This window comes from Festucalex cinctus, chromosome 1, assembly GCF_051991245.1.
Source record: "Festucalex cinctus isolate MCC-2025b chromosome 1, RoL_Fcin_1.0, whole genome shotgun sequence".
NCBI lineage: Eukaryota > Metazoa > Chordata > Actinopteri > Syngnathiformes > Syngnathidae > Festucalex > Festucalex cinctus.
The window spans coordinates 14,006,871-14,022,652 of record NC_135411.1 but is presented as its reverse complement, the minus strand read 5'-3'; the positions used below and the strand labels follow the sequence as shown (position 1 = coordinate 14,022,652).

At 38.2% G+C, this 15,782-nt stretch overlaps 1 protein-coding gene across 1 annotated transcript; it reads right to left on the bottom strand.

Moving 5' to 3' along the window:
* Positions 1–626: 626 nt before the first annotated feature.
* Positions 627–15,552, bottom strand: LOC144016965 (AP-2 complex subunit mu-A-like). The gene is made up of 13 exons (XM_077518176.1): positions 15,379–15,552; positions 13,307–13,428; positions 10,305–10,570; positions 10,102–10,184; positions 8,763–8,768; positions 8,498–8,633; positions 7,036–7,180; positions 6,777–6,794; positions 4,637–4,756; positions 3,564–3,699; positions 1,890–1,987; positions 1,707–1,818; positions 627–1,511 (listed from the first exon to the last, which is right to left on the bottom strand). Exons 2-13 carry the CDS (start codon positions 13,378–13,380, stop codon positions 1,377–1,379), a joined length of 1,329 nt encoding a protein of 442 aa, XP_077374302.1. The 5' UTR covers positions 13,381–13,428; positions 15,379–15,552; the 3' UTR covers positions 627–1,376.
* Between the last annotated feature and the right edge of the window lie 230 nt (positions 15,553–15,782).

Genomic DNA, 15,782 nt, shown 5'->3' with positions numbered 1-15,782 from the left:
CACACACACGTTATTAATACAAGAAAAAACAACAAAAAACAAGTACGCCAGGGGGTTACTTAAACAAAATAAAAAATAAAAAAAAGCATAAAGCCACAGTTCTCATTGCTTTCTTGTTTGTCGAGTTCAATATTGTATTAATGTATTGTTTGGTTTCCAATTCAAAAACTAAAAACAAAGGTATTGAATGACTAACTTTAGATTTGTGTATATGAAATTTAGCCAAAATAATTAAGTTAATCATTAAAATTTTTTTTTTTTTTTGTTTCGTTCACTATCATTACAGAATCCAAACGGTACATTTTGGCAATCTAGATCAGTGGAGTAGAGAACTACGTTTCAATTTATCGCGGTGCATTCTGGGAGTTGTATTATCAGCGCTGCATCGGTTACACAGTAGTATGCCGAACATCAGAGACAAAAATACTGTACAACTACCCGCCAGTGGATGCTCTGAATTAATGATATATCCCCTAGTACTTCCTATTGTGCGTGTGTATATATTTATACTAGTGGCATTTGAAGGTTTATTGAGCATAACATATTTTCTAACCTTAATTACTTACCGAATTCACAATGTTTAAACGTAGAAATGAAAAAAAAAATTAAAATACAACATTTGAGTCTTTTCGATACATTGCCAGATTTTATTGGACAGAACGGTCACCAGGGCTACAAATATGAAGTGGACAGTGTAAAGGTAAACACCAGGGGGAGACATCACCTCTAAATCACACTGCAGGGACAGGGGCCTGATTTCCCAGAGGAGAAGTTGGTCTTAGTGCTTCAAATACATTTAGGAACATTTGTTTTCCTAAATAAAAAAAGGGGGCACCAACTAGCTGAGCTCATCAAGTCTGGAATGTCCTCTTCTTCCTTGCTGAATGCAGGATTACACAAACGCTCAGTCATTTTAGTGTGTAGTTGAGGTGGTCAACAATACAGGAGGGGTCAGGGGACGTTTTTGGGTGGACTACTCGTACACAAGAACTATACCAGGATTCATGTGAAACCACAACAGCTACACGTCATCTTACCAGAGAAAAATTCTAAAAGTTAAAGTGGTGCGGGACTAATTCAAGTCCGTTTTTGTAGAGTGGAAAGCAGAACAATAACACTGAACAAACACAATGGAGCCCCCTTGGTGCACTTGCCACCGCGCCTGCTTTACTCATCACTACGAGATATACGATACATTAGTTCATATTTTGCATAAATCTGTGCATTATGCCATATTTACTTTTTCTTTTTCATTGATGTAAAGTCAAATCTCCAACACCTAGGTAGGAGGCGGGCGTATAAGAGAAGCGCTAAGAATAAACGGGAGAATTGACAAGGAGGAAATCAGAAATTCAGTATGCGCTCGAGGCTCCGCTTCAGCAGCGCGTCTCGTAGATGCCCGAGCGGCCGATGTAGCGCACCCATTTGATCACGTCGTGGTCACTGTAGTTGAGCTTGGACTCGAAGACCTTCAAGTAGCGCACCTTGAGGCCGGACGGGGCGAACGGCACCTGAGGAGACATCCAGTCAAGTGCCTGCCTGTGCGTCTCAACAAGTGCCAATTTGTGATCATTCGTTACATTTTCTTGAAATGAAATAGTCAAGAGTGCTAGCAAAGGTGATTGACACCACGGTCGATCGCGTTATGTCCAGAGTCCGTTTGTGAGGCCGGCGAACGTTCCACACATGCACGCGTGCAAACTGACCTCAAAGTTCATGGAGATGGGGGGCCGAGCCCATTTCTTCTTGTCGTTGGTCGGCAACAGCTCGATTTCAGCGCTGATCTGAGACTCCTTCATTCCTGCCATGCGTTTGATCCTACACAGGGAGAGAAAAACATTTAAAAATCGCGAACAGACCTCATGAGAGAATGCGAGCGTGTGACTCACTTCCAGACGATGGCGTTCTCACTGGCCTTGTACTTTGCTTTTCCCTTCATGCAAATCACCTGCACGCCGCTGGTGTTGAGGGGCGTTGGGATGCGGACCTGAACAGAAAGTAACGTAGAGCTCAGCATTTGTATTTTTTTAAACAAGCAAGGGCTGAGATGTAACTACAGGTCAGGGTCCTGGGTTTACGACTAAATTACATACAGTGGTACCTTGTATTGAAATGACATTGATGGATTTCAGGCCACCAAAATAAACCTAGAAAATTTTGGGGTATTTTTTTTTTCCTTTTAGATAATATCACTCTGTATTATTAAAATTGATCAAAACACAAATAATTAAATAGAATTGAATAGTTTTTGTAACACTTTCTCATTCAAATTAATGCATGTTGTGTTATTCTGCTGTGCATCCCTTAGCCACCTGGACAGGTAAAGCGGACAGGGGAGGTGATAATGTTAAGACCAAATAGTTTGTTGGGAAAAAAAAAAAAATGTAGAGAAAAATAAAATAATGCTTAATATTCAATTTGCTAAAGCACTTTTCACGGCCTCACTATTTCTTTTTTTTTTTGGTGCAATTTTGCATGCATTTTGTTTTTAATAGTAATGTCCCTATTATATAAAATTTATGAAGGTTTGAACATTGAGAATGTTTAAACGAGAAATGCGAGAAAATGTAAATGCCTCGATGAGAAAAGCGTGTAAACTGTTGTGAAGGGTTTTAGAGCCTTAAAACATTTTTAATAAATGTAAAACAAAGTCAACTCAGCTACTTTGCGGATTTCATTTTTTGCGGGTATGTTTTGGAACCTAACCCCAGTGGAAAACGAGCGAATACTGTATTTAAAAAAAATCTGCAGGTGTTGAACTTGCGAGTAAGTGAGGGTTCACTGTAGTTCTTTGCAGAGGATAAAGAATACAGCATAACATTTTTATATTGTTGAAATATCTTTTAACAGATTACAACACAACCAACATACATGCTAATCATTGAGTACTGTATGTTAGCATTAGCCATAAGCTAGCGGACTAAACGCTATATTGCTTTAAATATAAACCCAGTCTGCCTCTGAGCACTGCAGACTTGGGTCAAATAGTGGAGCCAGGGTTTCAAAGCAAACATGGTGAATGCACGAAGTTGTTCTGCTGCAAATGGAAATGAAGTCAGCCCAAGTAAAAATGCTTTTAAATTCAGATATTTTTAAAATCAATTTCACTTTACGGTCTTTTAGGAATTTCAGAATGCTACTTTTTATTTCTTTCCTTTGCTTTTAAATGTTTGTAAGGATTTGTGGATTTTTATTCATTGGTTTGTCAAAGCACCTTGTAAACACTTGTTTTTAAAGGCGCTATACAAATAAAGTTTACTATTACTATTTTCCTTATTTTTATTATTATTTGTATTATTATTATAATATTAAACATTTTGTAGTATTGAATATTTTGGTTTTAAATGTGCTTAAATGTTAACATACGTTCTTTTAGTACATCAGCTACTTTTGTTCTTTTTGCTTTGTTAATGCCCTAAAGTTCCATAATGCTTTTAGATTTTGTGCTTTTGATTGTGTAAAGAACAAGTTGGTGTTGCCTTGTGTCTGAAATGTGCTATATCCATAAATAAAGTTGTGTAATTCACACTGCAGCGTTCTCAGCTGCGCGTCTGAATTCTCACCTCGATCTTCTGGGCCAAAAGTGACGGCTTGAAGTTGGACTTGATGACCACCTTCACCTCCAGCTTAGTGCGGCCCACCTCGCGCACCAGAGGGATGACGCGGAAGGGCAGGATGATGTCCTTCGTGGTGCGATACCTGCCAGCGGTAGACGACGAGTCACGTCAACCATCAACCACCATAATGACAACTAGGGCCCGACCGATGTGCACTTTTTGAGGCTGATGCCGATACCGATACAGATTTTTGGCAGAAAAAAAACAAAACGATTAATCTGCCGATTTATTTATTTAAAATATATATAATACAAATACTGACACCTAAGGCTGTTTGAAAGTGCTATATAAATCAAGATAACATGACTGTTCCTGTGCGTTTTGGCCTCTTGGGGGCAGTGTGGTGCCATGCATCCATAGCGTACACACTTAAAGTGAGTACAGAAGAATGTTGCGATTGAATTCTATTAAAATATATATTTTTTTCCCCCCCCACACATTGGGAAGAATTTGTGCCTTTGCGTAGTGTTATCATCTGTGGGTATGTGTCCCCACAACATTTGTGTGTGGATATTCGTTTTTTGAAGGAAAAACACTCCCAAAGTCAACGCTAACTTACTGTCTTCCTGTTAGCATTTGCTAACTTGCTGCTCGTGCTAGGCTAGCGATGTTTTAGAAACGAAGCATGTTTTGTATTTCAATATACAATGGATGTAATTCTTTACGTTGTGTGGTTAGTTTTACAGTTAACTCCAGCTATGGTGTCATTAAACAGCTTCAAGGATGCTTAGGGACAATAGAATAACATACGCTACACACTTGCTAGTTGCTAATGCTAAAAAAAGCAAAATGGTGCATTCAGGGCACTTTCACAACATCGTAAACTTCAGTTTTCTTCGATAACGTTTTAAGGGGGAAATAATGGGCCATTTGGCCTAATTGGCCAATTGTTTTGGCCGATGTTTGAAGGCCAATAATCGGCGGCCGAATAATCGGTCGGGCCCCAATGACAACTTTTAAATCTGTTAACAGCGTTAATTTCCTCATTAAAGTGTTATTTCTCGCATTTCTCAACCGACCTCATGAGCTCGTATTCGCCGTCAGGCGGGATGAAGCTGATGCTGCGCTCCGAGTCGAACTTGCTGAGGCGCACGCACTGGTGGAAGGTGCAATCGTCGATGGCGATGGACTGCTTCCCACTGCCAGACACACAACGGCGTCAGTGGACACGTGCGCACGTGCCTCTGCGACAGTTAGCTTTGGCGCTACGTCAAACAAACACCACACTGCCTATAATGAAGTCACACACACACACACAGAGAGCACTGCTGGCTTCAAGACGTCAACAATGGTAAGATGTTAATGGTGTTGAACCACGGAGCCTGTTAGGTGTTTGTGTGGAAGGTTAAAAGTCGAGCAAGGGAGGTTGGTGGGGCTCCAAAACAAAACCAAAATGTTGAAACGAGGACGAAACAAAACACCAGGCAGCGGAGGTGTTGATAGGGTGTGTTGAATTGGTTCGTGAGAGAGGCAATCAGTGCATGAGATGCATGTATGAGATGTATAGTAACGGCCATAAGTATTTGGACATTTATGATTTTGCTTTTATACACTACATGGATTGCTTTCAGGGATTTGAAATACGGTGAGAAATTCATTGAATTCAAATCAACTTTGCAATGGGGAAGAACACATTTTAGACTGCAATTTGATATATTAAAAAAAAAAAAAAAAAACTTTTGTTGATTGGTAGGCTTTACTATAACAAATAAAAACATGAGATAACAACCCCCCCCCCCCCAAAAAAAACATTTCATGTTCTTATGTGGCGAGTTTAAATAAGTTTTTTTTTGTTTTTTTTTTGTTTTGTTTTTTAAAAAAGTGCCCAGCAGCAGGGGGGGGTATGCGGGTCTGAAGGGCAATTGCATGTTTGTTTAAATAAATAAATAAATATATAAATAAATAAAAGAAGATTCTTCATTTTTTCTAAAAAAACAAACAAAACAAAAAAAAAAACTTATCTATATGTTATTTTCAAGGGTAATGCTGATTCTGATATTAAACTGCATTTTTTTCCCCTCATTATATTCCCTCATTATATTCCTGTGACACAAATTTAGCCTGTTCATGTAATTGTACGTGTGCCATCACTGCCCCATATACTGCCCCATATAGCGCTACGAGGGTTGCATGTTGAGTGTAAGTAACCCTGAGGCTTTATTTATAAAAGATATAAATAAATTGCATGGATATCAGAACCTAACCCTGTTAGCAAATGCTAACTAGCACTTCCAACAAAACTCAATGCTGCTCAACTCATTTACCAAGAAGGAATTCCACTCACTTGTATACAGTTCCTCCATTTTTAGGGTCTCAAAACAATTTGGGCAAATTGATGTACTACTAATTGTTTTTTAACATTGAGATGAACATTTTTTAAAAGGCAGCCTGAGGCGCAAACAAACAGCAAGTGAAGTTGACCTGACAAAGAAAATGACTATTTGGTCTCATGTATTTATCTTGGGAATGCTGAAGCATTCCCACATGTTGTTGTGATTTTTATTCTCCACACTTTTTTTTGCCGCGTAACAACTCCCACATAATACTTCCAATTTACCCTGTTTAAATTTCAACTAGCTTAAAAAATTCGTCGGATTCCACATTACTTACAGTATTTGCACAATTCAATGTTTAATATCAACGTTTCCCCATTCATTTTCAATGAGACAGACATTGAACTTTTTCTAAGTATCACTTTTCACACTCACTTCCACACGCATAACTTAGCATTACCGGGTGTCTGATACTGATTGGTAGCACAGTTAGTAAAGCGCATTGTCCAGTAACCAGGAGGTTATAATTTCATAATTTAACTCTCAATTTACGTCATAAGCATTCCACATGCATTCAAATCTTAGCATTCCGCTATTAGAATTCAGCTTTCAGCATTCCCATGCAATTTCTCCAGAAATTGCACTTAGTCTAGTTTAATATAGTATTAAAAAACAAGTTTATCTTTATGAGGTCAAATGTCCATACATTATTAAGTCACTGACTATAATTTTGGCTTCACTTAACCCCCCCCCCCCCAATCACTGTAGTGATATAAAAGACAAAATCATAAAACTGTCCTGTCACTGTCCAAATACATCAGGAACCAAATATATTGTGTTGTGCGTTTTGTTTGTGTGTTAGTGAGGACTTAGGTCAGTACAGTACCTTCCTCCCCCTAAATCACTGAGGTACAGCACATAGAAAAGAAAGACAGGGACAGAGAGAAGAGATGCACCCCCCAAAAAAGAAAACAAAAAGAAAGGGGGAGGGGAAGAATCCAAATAAATAGAACATTTTGTCTTGTTAAAAGACTCAACAAGACAACATACACAGACATACACAGGGTGGTGGTCGTTCTTTTTTTTTTTTTGGTCAGTTTGTTGAAACGCAAACACGTTGGAACGCAACTTCCTGCATTGCTCACCTTTTGCCAGCATCGTCGGAACCTCCGCCTTTGCCCTGCTTGTCGATGACGATCTTGTCGTTCATGCCGAATTTGCACTCGGGCATTCCGCTCAGGTAGCTCTTCATCACCACTCGGCCGGACACGTGGGCGCTCAGGACTTGGCCTGAACAAATTCATGCATACATCAGAAACAACAATACAGTTGGATGGCCTTGAGTAATTCCCGTTTGTGTATACACGAAGTACATTACCCTAAACTCAACCAAAAGTTTGTTTTTTTTATTTACATAAAGCTTTTTCTCAGCTCTTTGGACAGAAACTGTGGCTAGTGGGTGAAACCAATCATGTTCTATTGCTGATTCTAGTCAAGAACTGAAAAAGGTAGTAACACATTTTTTTGATGGTTAAAGAGTCTAAATATAATAATTACAAATTGGATAGTATGATGCAGTAAGGCTACTTACTGCAAAGTAAAAAAACAACAGTACAACACTTAGAAAACATTTTTTGCCAATTACACACTTTTGTCCCCATTTTTAAAATTTTACTTATTGCGGGAATTCCGCTATTAGCATTCAGCTTTCAGCATTCCCATGCAATTTCTGCAGAAATTGCACTTAGTCTATAGTTGTATTTTAGTATCATATTGACTGTTTTCATATGTTTTTATATAGTTTGTTTTACTAAATTTTATTTGTATGACGGATCTCAATGTGCAGCATGTTGGAAACGCTAGTTTAAAAAAATGTGCTGTAGAAAAAAAGTATTGGGTCTTAAAATTGAGCACCATTGACAACCCTAACGAGAAGTGCCAACGACGGTAATTTCTGTCAACTACGTTTTTCTTCTTTTTACTTATTGTGGGAATTCCGCTATTAGCATTCAGCATTCCCACGCAATTTCCGCAGAAATTGCACTTAGTCTAGTTGTATTTTGACGGTTTTTCATTTTTTTTAATAGTTGGTTTTATTAGATTTTATTTGTATGATAGTGTGGATCTCAATGTGCAGCACTTTGGAAAAGCTTGTTTATAAAATGTGCTATAGAAAAAAAGTGGATTGGATGTTAAAACTGAGCACCATTGACGACCCCAACGGAGAAGTGCCAACGTCAACAAGGTGTTTTTTTTTTTTTTTTTTTTTTTTTTTTTTTTTTTTAACAGGAATTAACTGAGAAAATTCCTGAATCTTAATTTGAGGGAACCAACCCATGTTCGACTACTGATTACTAAAAAATAAATAAATAAAAAAATTAAAAAAATGGACTAAAACCCTTTTGTGAAAAACAGAAAAGTGTAATCTTTCATTTGGTAGCTTCTGTGTTTCCACACAATATCCTATGAGCCCTAAAAGATCAGTCAGAACGCTCCAAACTGGTTGGCACTCGAGGTTCTCAATTTTTGAATGGAGCTAGAAAGAAAGGGTTAATGGATATCTCCATTTTCCTAAATGACAAAATGAACTCATCCAATCAAACAAACCTTGCGGTGACATCAGCAGGTTGACGCTCTCCAAGACATCCAGGAAGAGTTCATTGCGGCGATATTTGATGCCCTCGCGACGCCAGCCGATCTGGCCCGTCACCTGGCTGGTGATTTGAGACTGCTCCTCTTTTGTCTGGAGGCAGAAAGCTCGTCAGAAACCGACAAAGGCGGCAAAACAGCGAGATGGAAACGAGAGCAGGTGCAATAGCTGGCGAGGTGCGGAGTGCGAAAGGCAATATATATTAGGTGTTGTTTTTATTACCTGGTGCTGAAGCAGGAAGCGGTAATCCACAGCAGATGGCGGATTTATGTGTAAAAAGAAAAAGAATGTTCTTTAAATCACACTTGATAAGACACTAAGCAAACAGAAAAAGACAATTTATCATGATTTAAAAACATTACACTTTTTTACTAACTTAAAACGTTGCTGCATTTAGAGCTGTCGAAATTAATCGATTAATCAACAAGTCTTCGATTATCAAATTAATCATCTATTTTAATGATCAAGTAATAGTTTGGAGCCTTTTTTTTTTTTCAATTAAAAATTGTCCAAATCCTCTGATATCAGCATATCAACAGTAATTGTTTGCTGATTTCTGTAGTCCTTCACGAAAGAAGACTGATTATCTGCTGTGTTTAATCAAAATAAGACATTTGCAAACATCTACTTGACCGGTAACATAGTACAATATCGCCCCCCCCCCCACCCCCCCCCCCCATTAATCACTATACGAATACGAAGAAAGAAATAAACACCAATCACTCATTAATAAATTGTAAACAGGGGAAAATGCTTTTGAAATACACTTGAATGCCAAATTGGGCCATGCAATTCATCCAAATTCAATTACAATTTCAATTACTACACTCAATTATAAAATCAGCATAATCGTAAAAAAGATCATCAATACTAATTTTTGAGTTGTTTTTTAAATTTATATATTTGAGCCTTTTTTTTATTTTAAAATAACTAATTTAATAACTTTTGTTGCATACAAATGGAAGTTGCATAATTAGTGTTTCAAAGAATTTTATTTGTCTTATTTTTTTTTTTTACATTTTAATATTTTCTAGTTTCGTACCAAAAAATAAAGAAATGATCGTCCTACTGCACAATGCACAAGCTGCCCTCCAACTTCAAGTTTTTGCCAACGTAAATAAATAAATATATATTATTATAAATTCTGTTTAGTCTACAAGGGACTTACATAATTAGTGTTTCTACTTTTTTTTTTTTTTAATTGGTCTTAACATTTTTAAATGCTTAAGCATATTTTTGTTTTGTACCAAAAAAAAATAAACGTTTGAATAAACGTGATTATTATTTTTTCCATACTCAAGCAGCCCAAATGCAAAATTAAATGAATCCGATTAATCGATTGAATAATCAATTTTCAAAAAATATTCTACAGCGACATCACTATTAGAACCGTTATTAAAAAATTCTTCAGTTAGGCTTTCCCTGATTTTTTTTCTTTTCTTTTTAAAGATCATATCAACTTGTACTTGCTGAAAAACCTACCTATAAATATAATATAGCTTTAGCGTCAACTATCTCAGACCAATGAGACCATTTTTAAAAGTTCACTGATGACACTGACCTGTCCCTTAATGCCCTGCTGAGTGATGAAGGTCTTCAGAGCTCCAGTTTCCGAGTTCTGAGGGTAGCCAAAGTCCAGAATCTCTGCGTGAGCAAACACAAAACACGACTACGGGTGAAAACTACGACGGCTGATAAGAGACGGGGAGAGAACAGGACAACTTTCATCTGACCGAAGATTTCTCCCCCCAGCGGACTTCTTACCGTCGAGCAGCTCGTAGATGAGCACAAAGTTGTTCTTGATGTTCTCCTCGCTGATCTTGCCAAAGTATGCCGTCATGACGTCGCACATCTTGTAGAGGAACTCGAAGACCATGGCGGCGTTGACGTTCTGCTTGGTGACGGCCGCCAGCCAGATGTTGGAGCGCTTCACGTGGAAGAAGCTGGTGCGGGCGATGTTGGTCACCGGCGAGCGCACCTGCTGCCGCGCGTGGATCACGTTCACGCGGAACGCGTCCACCGCGTTGCGCCTGCCACGGGGGGAAAAAAAAGAACGGAAAATTTTACATTTGCTGACGACAGTATTCCAAGGGAAGAAAAAAAAAAAGCCAAAGTAAAAGGGACAACTAAAATGTTTGAGGGACATAAGACCTCAACAGCACATTTGTCGCCATCAGATGATCGAAAGTGTAAAGTTAGTTCAGAACAAGTACGGTAAGGAGATTGGCACCGAGTCCTGCCGCAAATCGCTAAACAACAAAAAGTAATTTATGCCCACCCCTAAAATGTTTACAACTACGTTAATAGTTTAAAGCATAAATATACCACAAACCGTGATCCCAAAACATTTTAAAATAATTTCAATAATAGTGCTGGGCGAAATCCCCCCCCAGTCATTCAGGTTTTTGTTTTCTTTTTAATCAGTTTGAATGTAATAAACCCAACAAACATTGATATAAAAAGGTTTGCTTTATTCAAAAATAATTCCTGTGCAAAATGGTCATACAACAATAATTTATACCGATTCAAAATCAGTTATATGTAACTTTCATATTTTGTGCCTACCGGCAATTGCCACAATTAAGTAGTTGCATAGAGGTGGTTGATATGGCCTTAAAAAAAATTAAAATTAAAATAAAAATAAAAAAAATTTCACATTACGATATTTTAAAGAAATTTGCGGTAACGATATTGTTGTATAGTTAACCACATCAAATTTTTCTTATTGTTTGTGTTTTTACCTCAGACAACCAAAAATGTAATTGTGGCAATTTTTGTATGAGGTATTCTTTCATTTGTTATCATTTATTTGCGAAAAGTGAATAGTCATGGTTTTTTTTTTTTTTTTTTTCATTTTGTGAATACAATTTATTTAATAATTGGTTATTTATTTGCCGTTATGTTAATAAAAGTATTTTTCTATGCTTTTATTATTTTATTTTTTAAAGAAGGCCTTTTTTCCCTCCTCACTGTGGTATCGAAAATTGTATCAATATCAAGTTTAAATTTGCAGTATCATAAACAACCCTCCAGATGAAGACCTCACCACCATGCTTCACTGCAGGTTTGCTGTTCTTTTGGTGGTGAGTAGTATTGTATTTGCACCAATATATATATATATTTTATTTTTATTTTATTTTTTATTTTGGCTAAAAGGGTTTAACATTGTTATCATCAGCCTAGAACAAAAGCTCACAAAGTGGGAAAATATTTTCCACTCCCAAATAGCACTTCATGCGTCTGCTAAAATTAATTTGAATGTGATTCGTTATTTCTGAGTACAGGCACATTCTGGTTATAAGAGGCTGCGCACAGTTGCACAACCACATTATCTTATTTGATTATTTTTATTTCTCCTCTCAAAAAGATTTTGAAATTTTAATTGGAGGTGTGAGAAGAAAAAAAAAAAAGATTCACATAAATGGAGATTCTCATTTACTACAATAAGCAAAGTAAGTGCGCATTAAGTTTGCGCATGCGCGAGGGGGAAAAAAAAAACGAGGCTACCAACTACCCTATCAATTTGAATGGCGGAGATTAGAGTGGTGACAATCTTTGCGTAACCGTACACTTTAAAGCTTGCAAGTAAACTTCCCCGATGTCAGTAAACCACATGCTACGCATGTTAATAAAAAACAGCAACCTTCCAGTGGTTGAAACGTTTCTGTCAGAGCCGATTCCATTGGATCCAATTCATTTTCAATGACAGTTTGGTAGTTTCGCCGACCCACAATGCACCACGCCGCTACCCATAATTCACCTTGAATTTGAGATGCGCGCTTCGCTTATTCAGAGTTGATATAAAATGGCCCAAAATGTGATTTATTTATAGCAGTTGTGGCCCACGCGTCGTTTTTGTCAAAAAACCTTACTTAAAATTCAAAACCTAAAAAAACCAAAATATGATTCTTTGCACATTCATAGATTGAAGAACTCAATCAAATTATTTTGAATTGAAAGTCATTTTGAAAGACTACTTGACATTTGAACCAAGGTGTGTAGACTTTAACATCTATTTACTTCATTGACACCAATTACCAACGGGGCTTTGGTGGATATTTCCAAAAGCGTAGAAAAAAAAATGCAAATAGGTCACCTGGGGATACATTCCACAAAAAAAAACAAAAACAAATGTATGAACAATAAACTGCAAATGTGGGGAACTACTGCGACAACAAATGGAAAAGGGCTCCACCTCCACCTTACTTTTAATTCTCCATTTCTATATAAAGCAAAAACGTGGGCTCCAATGATGCATCATCATATCCCATGCGCAGATTTCATGCTAATGCACTGCTAGCGCTTTTCTGTGTCTAATTTGCCTTGGCATCAATCTGTGTCGTTTGGATTTGTTTCAGAGCAGGTGACTCATGCTTCGAGAATGTTTATGGTGAAAACCGCGGGCATGCAAGTTTTAGGCTGTGGGTCATGAGAGGGAAAAGATGGGAGGTGGAAGAGGGGGGCATGCTTGTTAGTTATGAGTTTCTCTTACCTATTCCTACATGGGCCAATATGGATGGAAGGAAAATGGCGATAGAGAGGAAAAGAGGATGAAGAGTGGCAAAAATGCACCAAGACACATTTTTGTGCACGATGTACACAGACAGGTGGCGTCGATCATGTAATGAGATCATTTTGGCTGCAGTAAAATGGGACCAAATGATGTGTTGTTTGTGAGCAAGTGTGTCTGCGTTGGATGTCAGAGGACAAAAAAAAAAGAAAGAAAAAAAAAAAAGGTACATGGCGTCTACAAGCGACAGACTTACCCTATATCATCTCGGTAGACCCGAGAGATGAGGACCTCCCCCTTGTGGTTGTAGATGAACAATCCTCCGATCATTATGGCTGCTTCTCACACCCCACAGGCCATGATGAAACCAAACGCTGCCTGAGGACACACGGGCAGGCAATGGAGAGAGGAAGGAAGGGGGAGGGCGATGATGAAGAAGTGAAAGCTCGCGTTAGTGACCATCATGACAGAGAGACGTTTGTCCCGTTTGCCCACACACACTTCCTGCTTGTCGAATAGACCACTACTGCAAGATGTCTGTGTATTAAAGTGCACTGATAAAAACTGAAATGGCCAGCTACACACAAAAGATAAATCGGGCTGTTTCTTTTTTTCGATTTTTTCCCCTTCTTGACCAAGATCCATAAAAACACTGATTATTTTATAAAACTATCCTACAAAATTAACCTATGGTCTAAAATGCGTGAAGAAGAGTAAAGGCAGTAATGAATTTTTTAACTCATTTAAACCCAAAAATGTGTTTGTTTTTTTTACATGTTTTGTATGTTTTTTTCCCCCAATGCAAGATCATACAGAAGGCTTTGTTACAGCTTCTGACATGAAGAGGTGGCTTAAAGCAATGGTAGTTTTTTTTTTTTTTAATGGCAATCTGAGGGGCAGCAGAGTATAATCAAGGTAAAACAGAATTTCTGACATGTTACGGACCAAACCAGGAACTGAAATATAATCACTTTATGCCAGTTTTTTTTTTTTTTTTAATACACTGTCAAATTGAATGTCTTCATTTTTTTTAAATAAAGGAATAAAAAATTTCCCACAATTCAGCAATTAATCAAAAATAATAACTAAATAGGCTAATCGGTTATTAAAATAATCATTACTTGGTGCCCTAATATGCATAGCATATCAATGCATAAACTCAACTGAAGGCTAGTTCAACGTTTTATTTGTGCTACATGAATGATGACCTAACTCACCTAAGTGACACGTTGTTTATTTTCTCGGTGAGATTAACACCAGATTAGCAGTAAACAGTGTGGAGCACGGTGACACCAGATTGTAATTTCGGAAAGACACTGACTACGATTAGATTTGCAGACCATGGAATAAAATCAATCATAGATACACGCACACAAGCCCCATAACCAACAATATGCAGGTGTAATTCATTCTCAAAATACATCATAGAACATCACGTTGTGCTGGTTTGCATCTTAAACCCCTGTTGAAAATTCTGGAAAAGCAAAGATGAAGGACAGTCTTGGAATTCCTGCAGGACAGAAGCCGTTCAAATAAAACGCAGCGGTTTGTCAAGCAACACGACATCACAATACTCCCCCCGAATTTTAAAATATTTCCTTGCGGGACCGCTGCAGCGTCGTGGCTGAAGAAGACTGCGATGACCAAGTCACGAGTCGACTTCATGGTCCCCATATCGGCCCAAGTCAAGATGTCTGCTTATTCGCCCCATTTCCTTACGTTTATAGATGTCTCATGTCGGTCCTCGTTTCCACGCCGAATACGCAATCACAGATTTATTCGGAACAACAACAACAACAACAACAAAAAATGTATCGGGTTAATACTCGAATGGAGGCCTGACCTTCATTTTTTTTATCTAAGTGATGGATAAGAAAAACCCGAGAATGAGAGTGCTAGCTAGCTAATTTAGCTTAGGACAGCGGTCAAGCTAGACAACTACTGTGCAGCCATTTCCGGTTCCGAGAAAATTAAACCATGACAATGACAACGGTCTTCCAAGATTCATGCACATTATCGAAATGCTCATTAAAATATGAAAAATCACAGTACATCATACCAATCAGCGCTTATTGTGTGATCATTCACTACAGTGCGCTCCACTGTAAGTTAATACTTTTAATTTGAAAGAGGAAAACCTCTGCAGTTCCTTTCTCAACTCGTTACACTCTTGATAACTTGCCACCAGCTAGCGGAGAGCCAGCTAAGATTGCTAATATTAGCACAACCCGGGAATGAACTGTTTCGCCGGGTATTCACAAATTTCTCGACAAAAGTCACTCATTTCCTTCGACGGGCACATCTACATCTCGACTGCGGTGAACTTACCCTCGTTCTTTCACTGACGCCACCAATCAGCCCACCCGCTCGGCCTCCGCTTATAGCTTGAAGTGCTCGCTTGGTTCCCGGTCCACTCCACACAGCCGCTAGTTGGCTCCTTCCTTGTGGAGCACAGATATGTCAGCTGACCCGCACAGCCGTTCGGCCGAGGCAGGAAAAGGCGCGGCTGCCGCGACGAGTACAACCGCGCCCAGGCCTGGTCACGATAAGTTGCAAGCTGCGACGGCCAACGTTATCCTACAATTTTTATTTTATTTTTTATTATGACCGTTTTCCCCTCTGTACTCCATCCGCATTTGTAAACCGAGACAAACAATTCAAAAGAATCACTTATCATTTAGGACATCCATTTCCCCCAATTACAACAAAAAGGTGAAAAAAAAAAGCAGCTT

Coding starts and splice junctions, on each gene's coding strand:
- LOC144016965 (XM_077518176.1), bottom strand. CDS start 13,380: ATGATCGGAGGATTGTTCATCTACAACCACAAGGGGGAGGTCCTCATC. Junction 3,700..4,636: donor GGCGAATACGAGCTCATGAG/GTCGGTTGAGAA, acceptor TACCGCTGGCAG/GTATCGCACCACGAAGGACA. Junction 1,512..1,706: donor CCATCTCCATGAACTTTGAG/GTCAGTTTGCAC, acceptor ATGTCTCCTCAG/GTGCCGTTCGCCCCGTCCGG.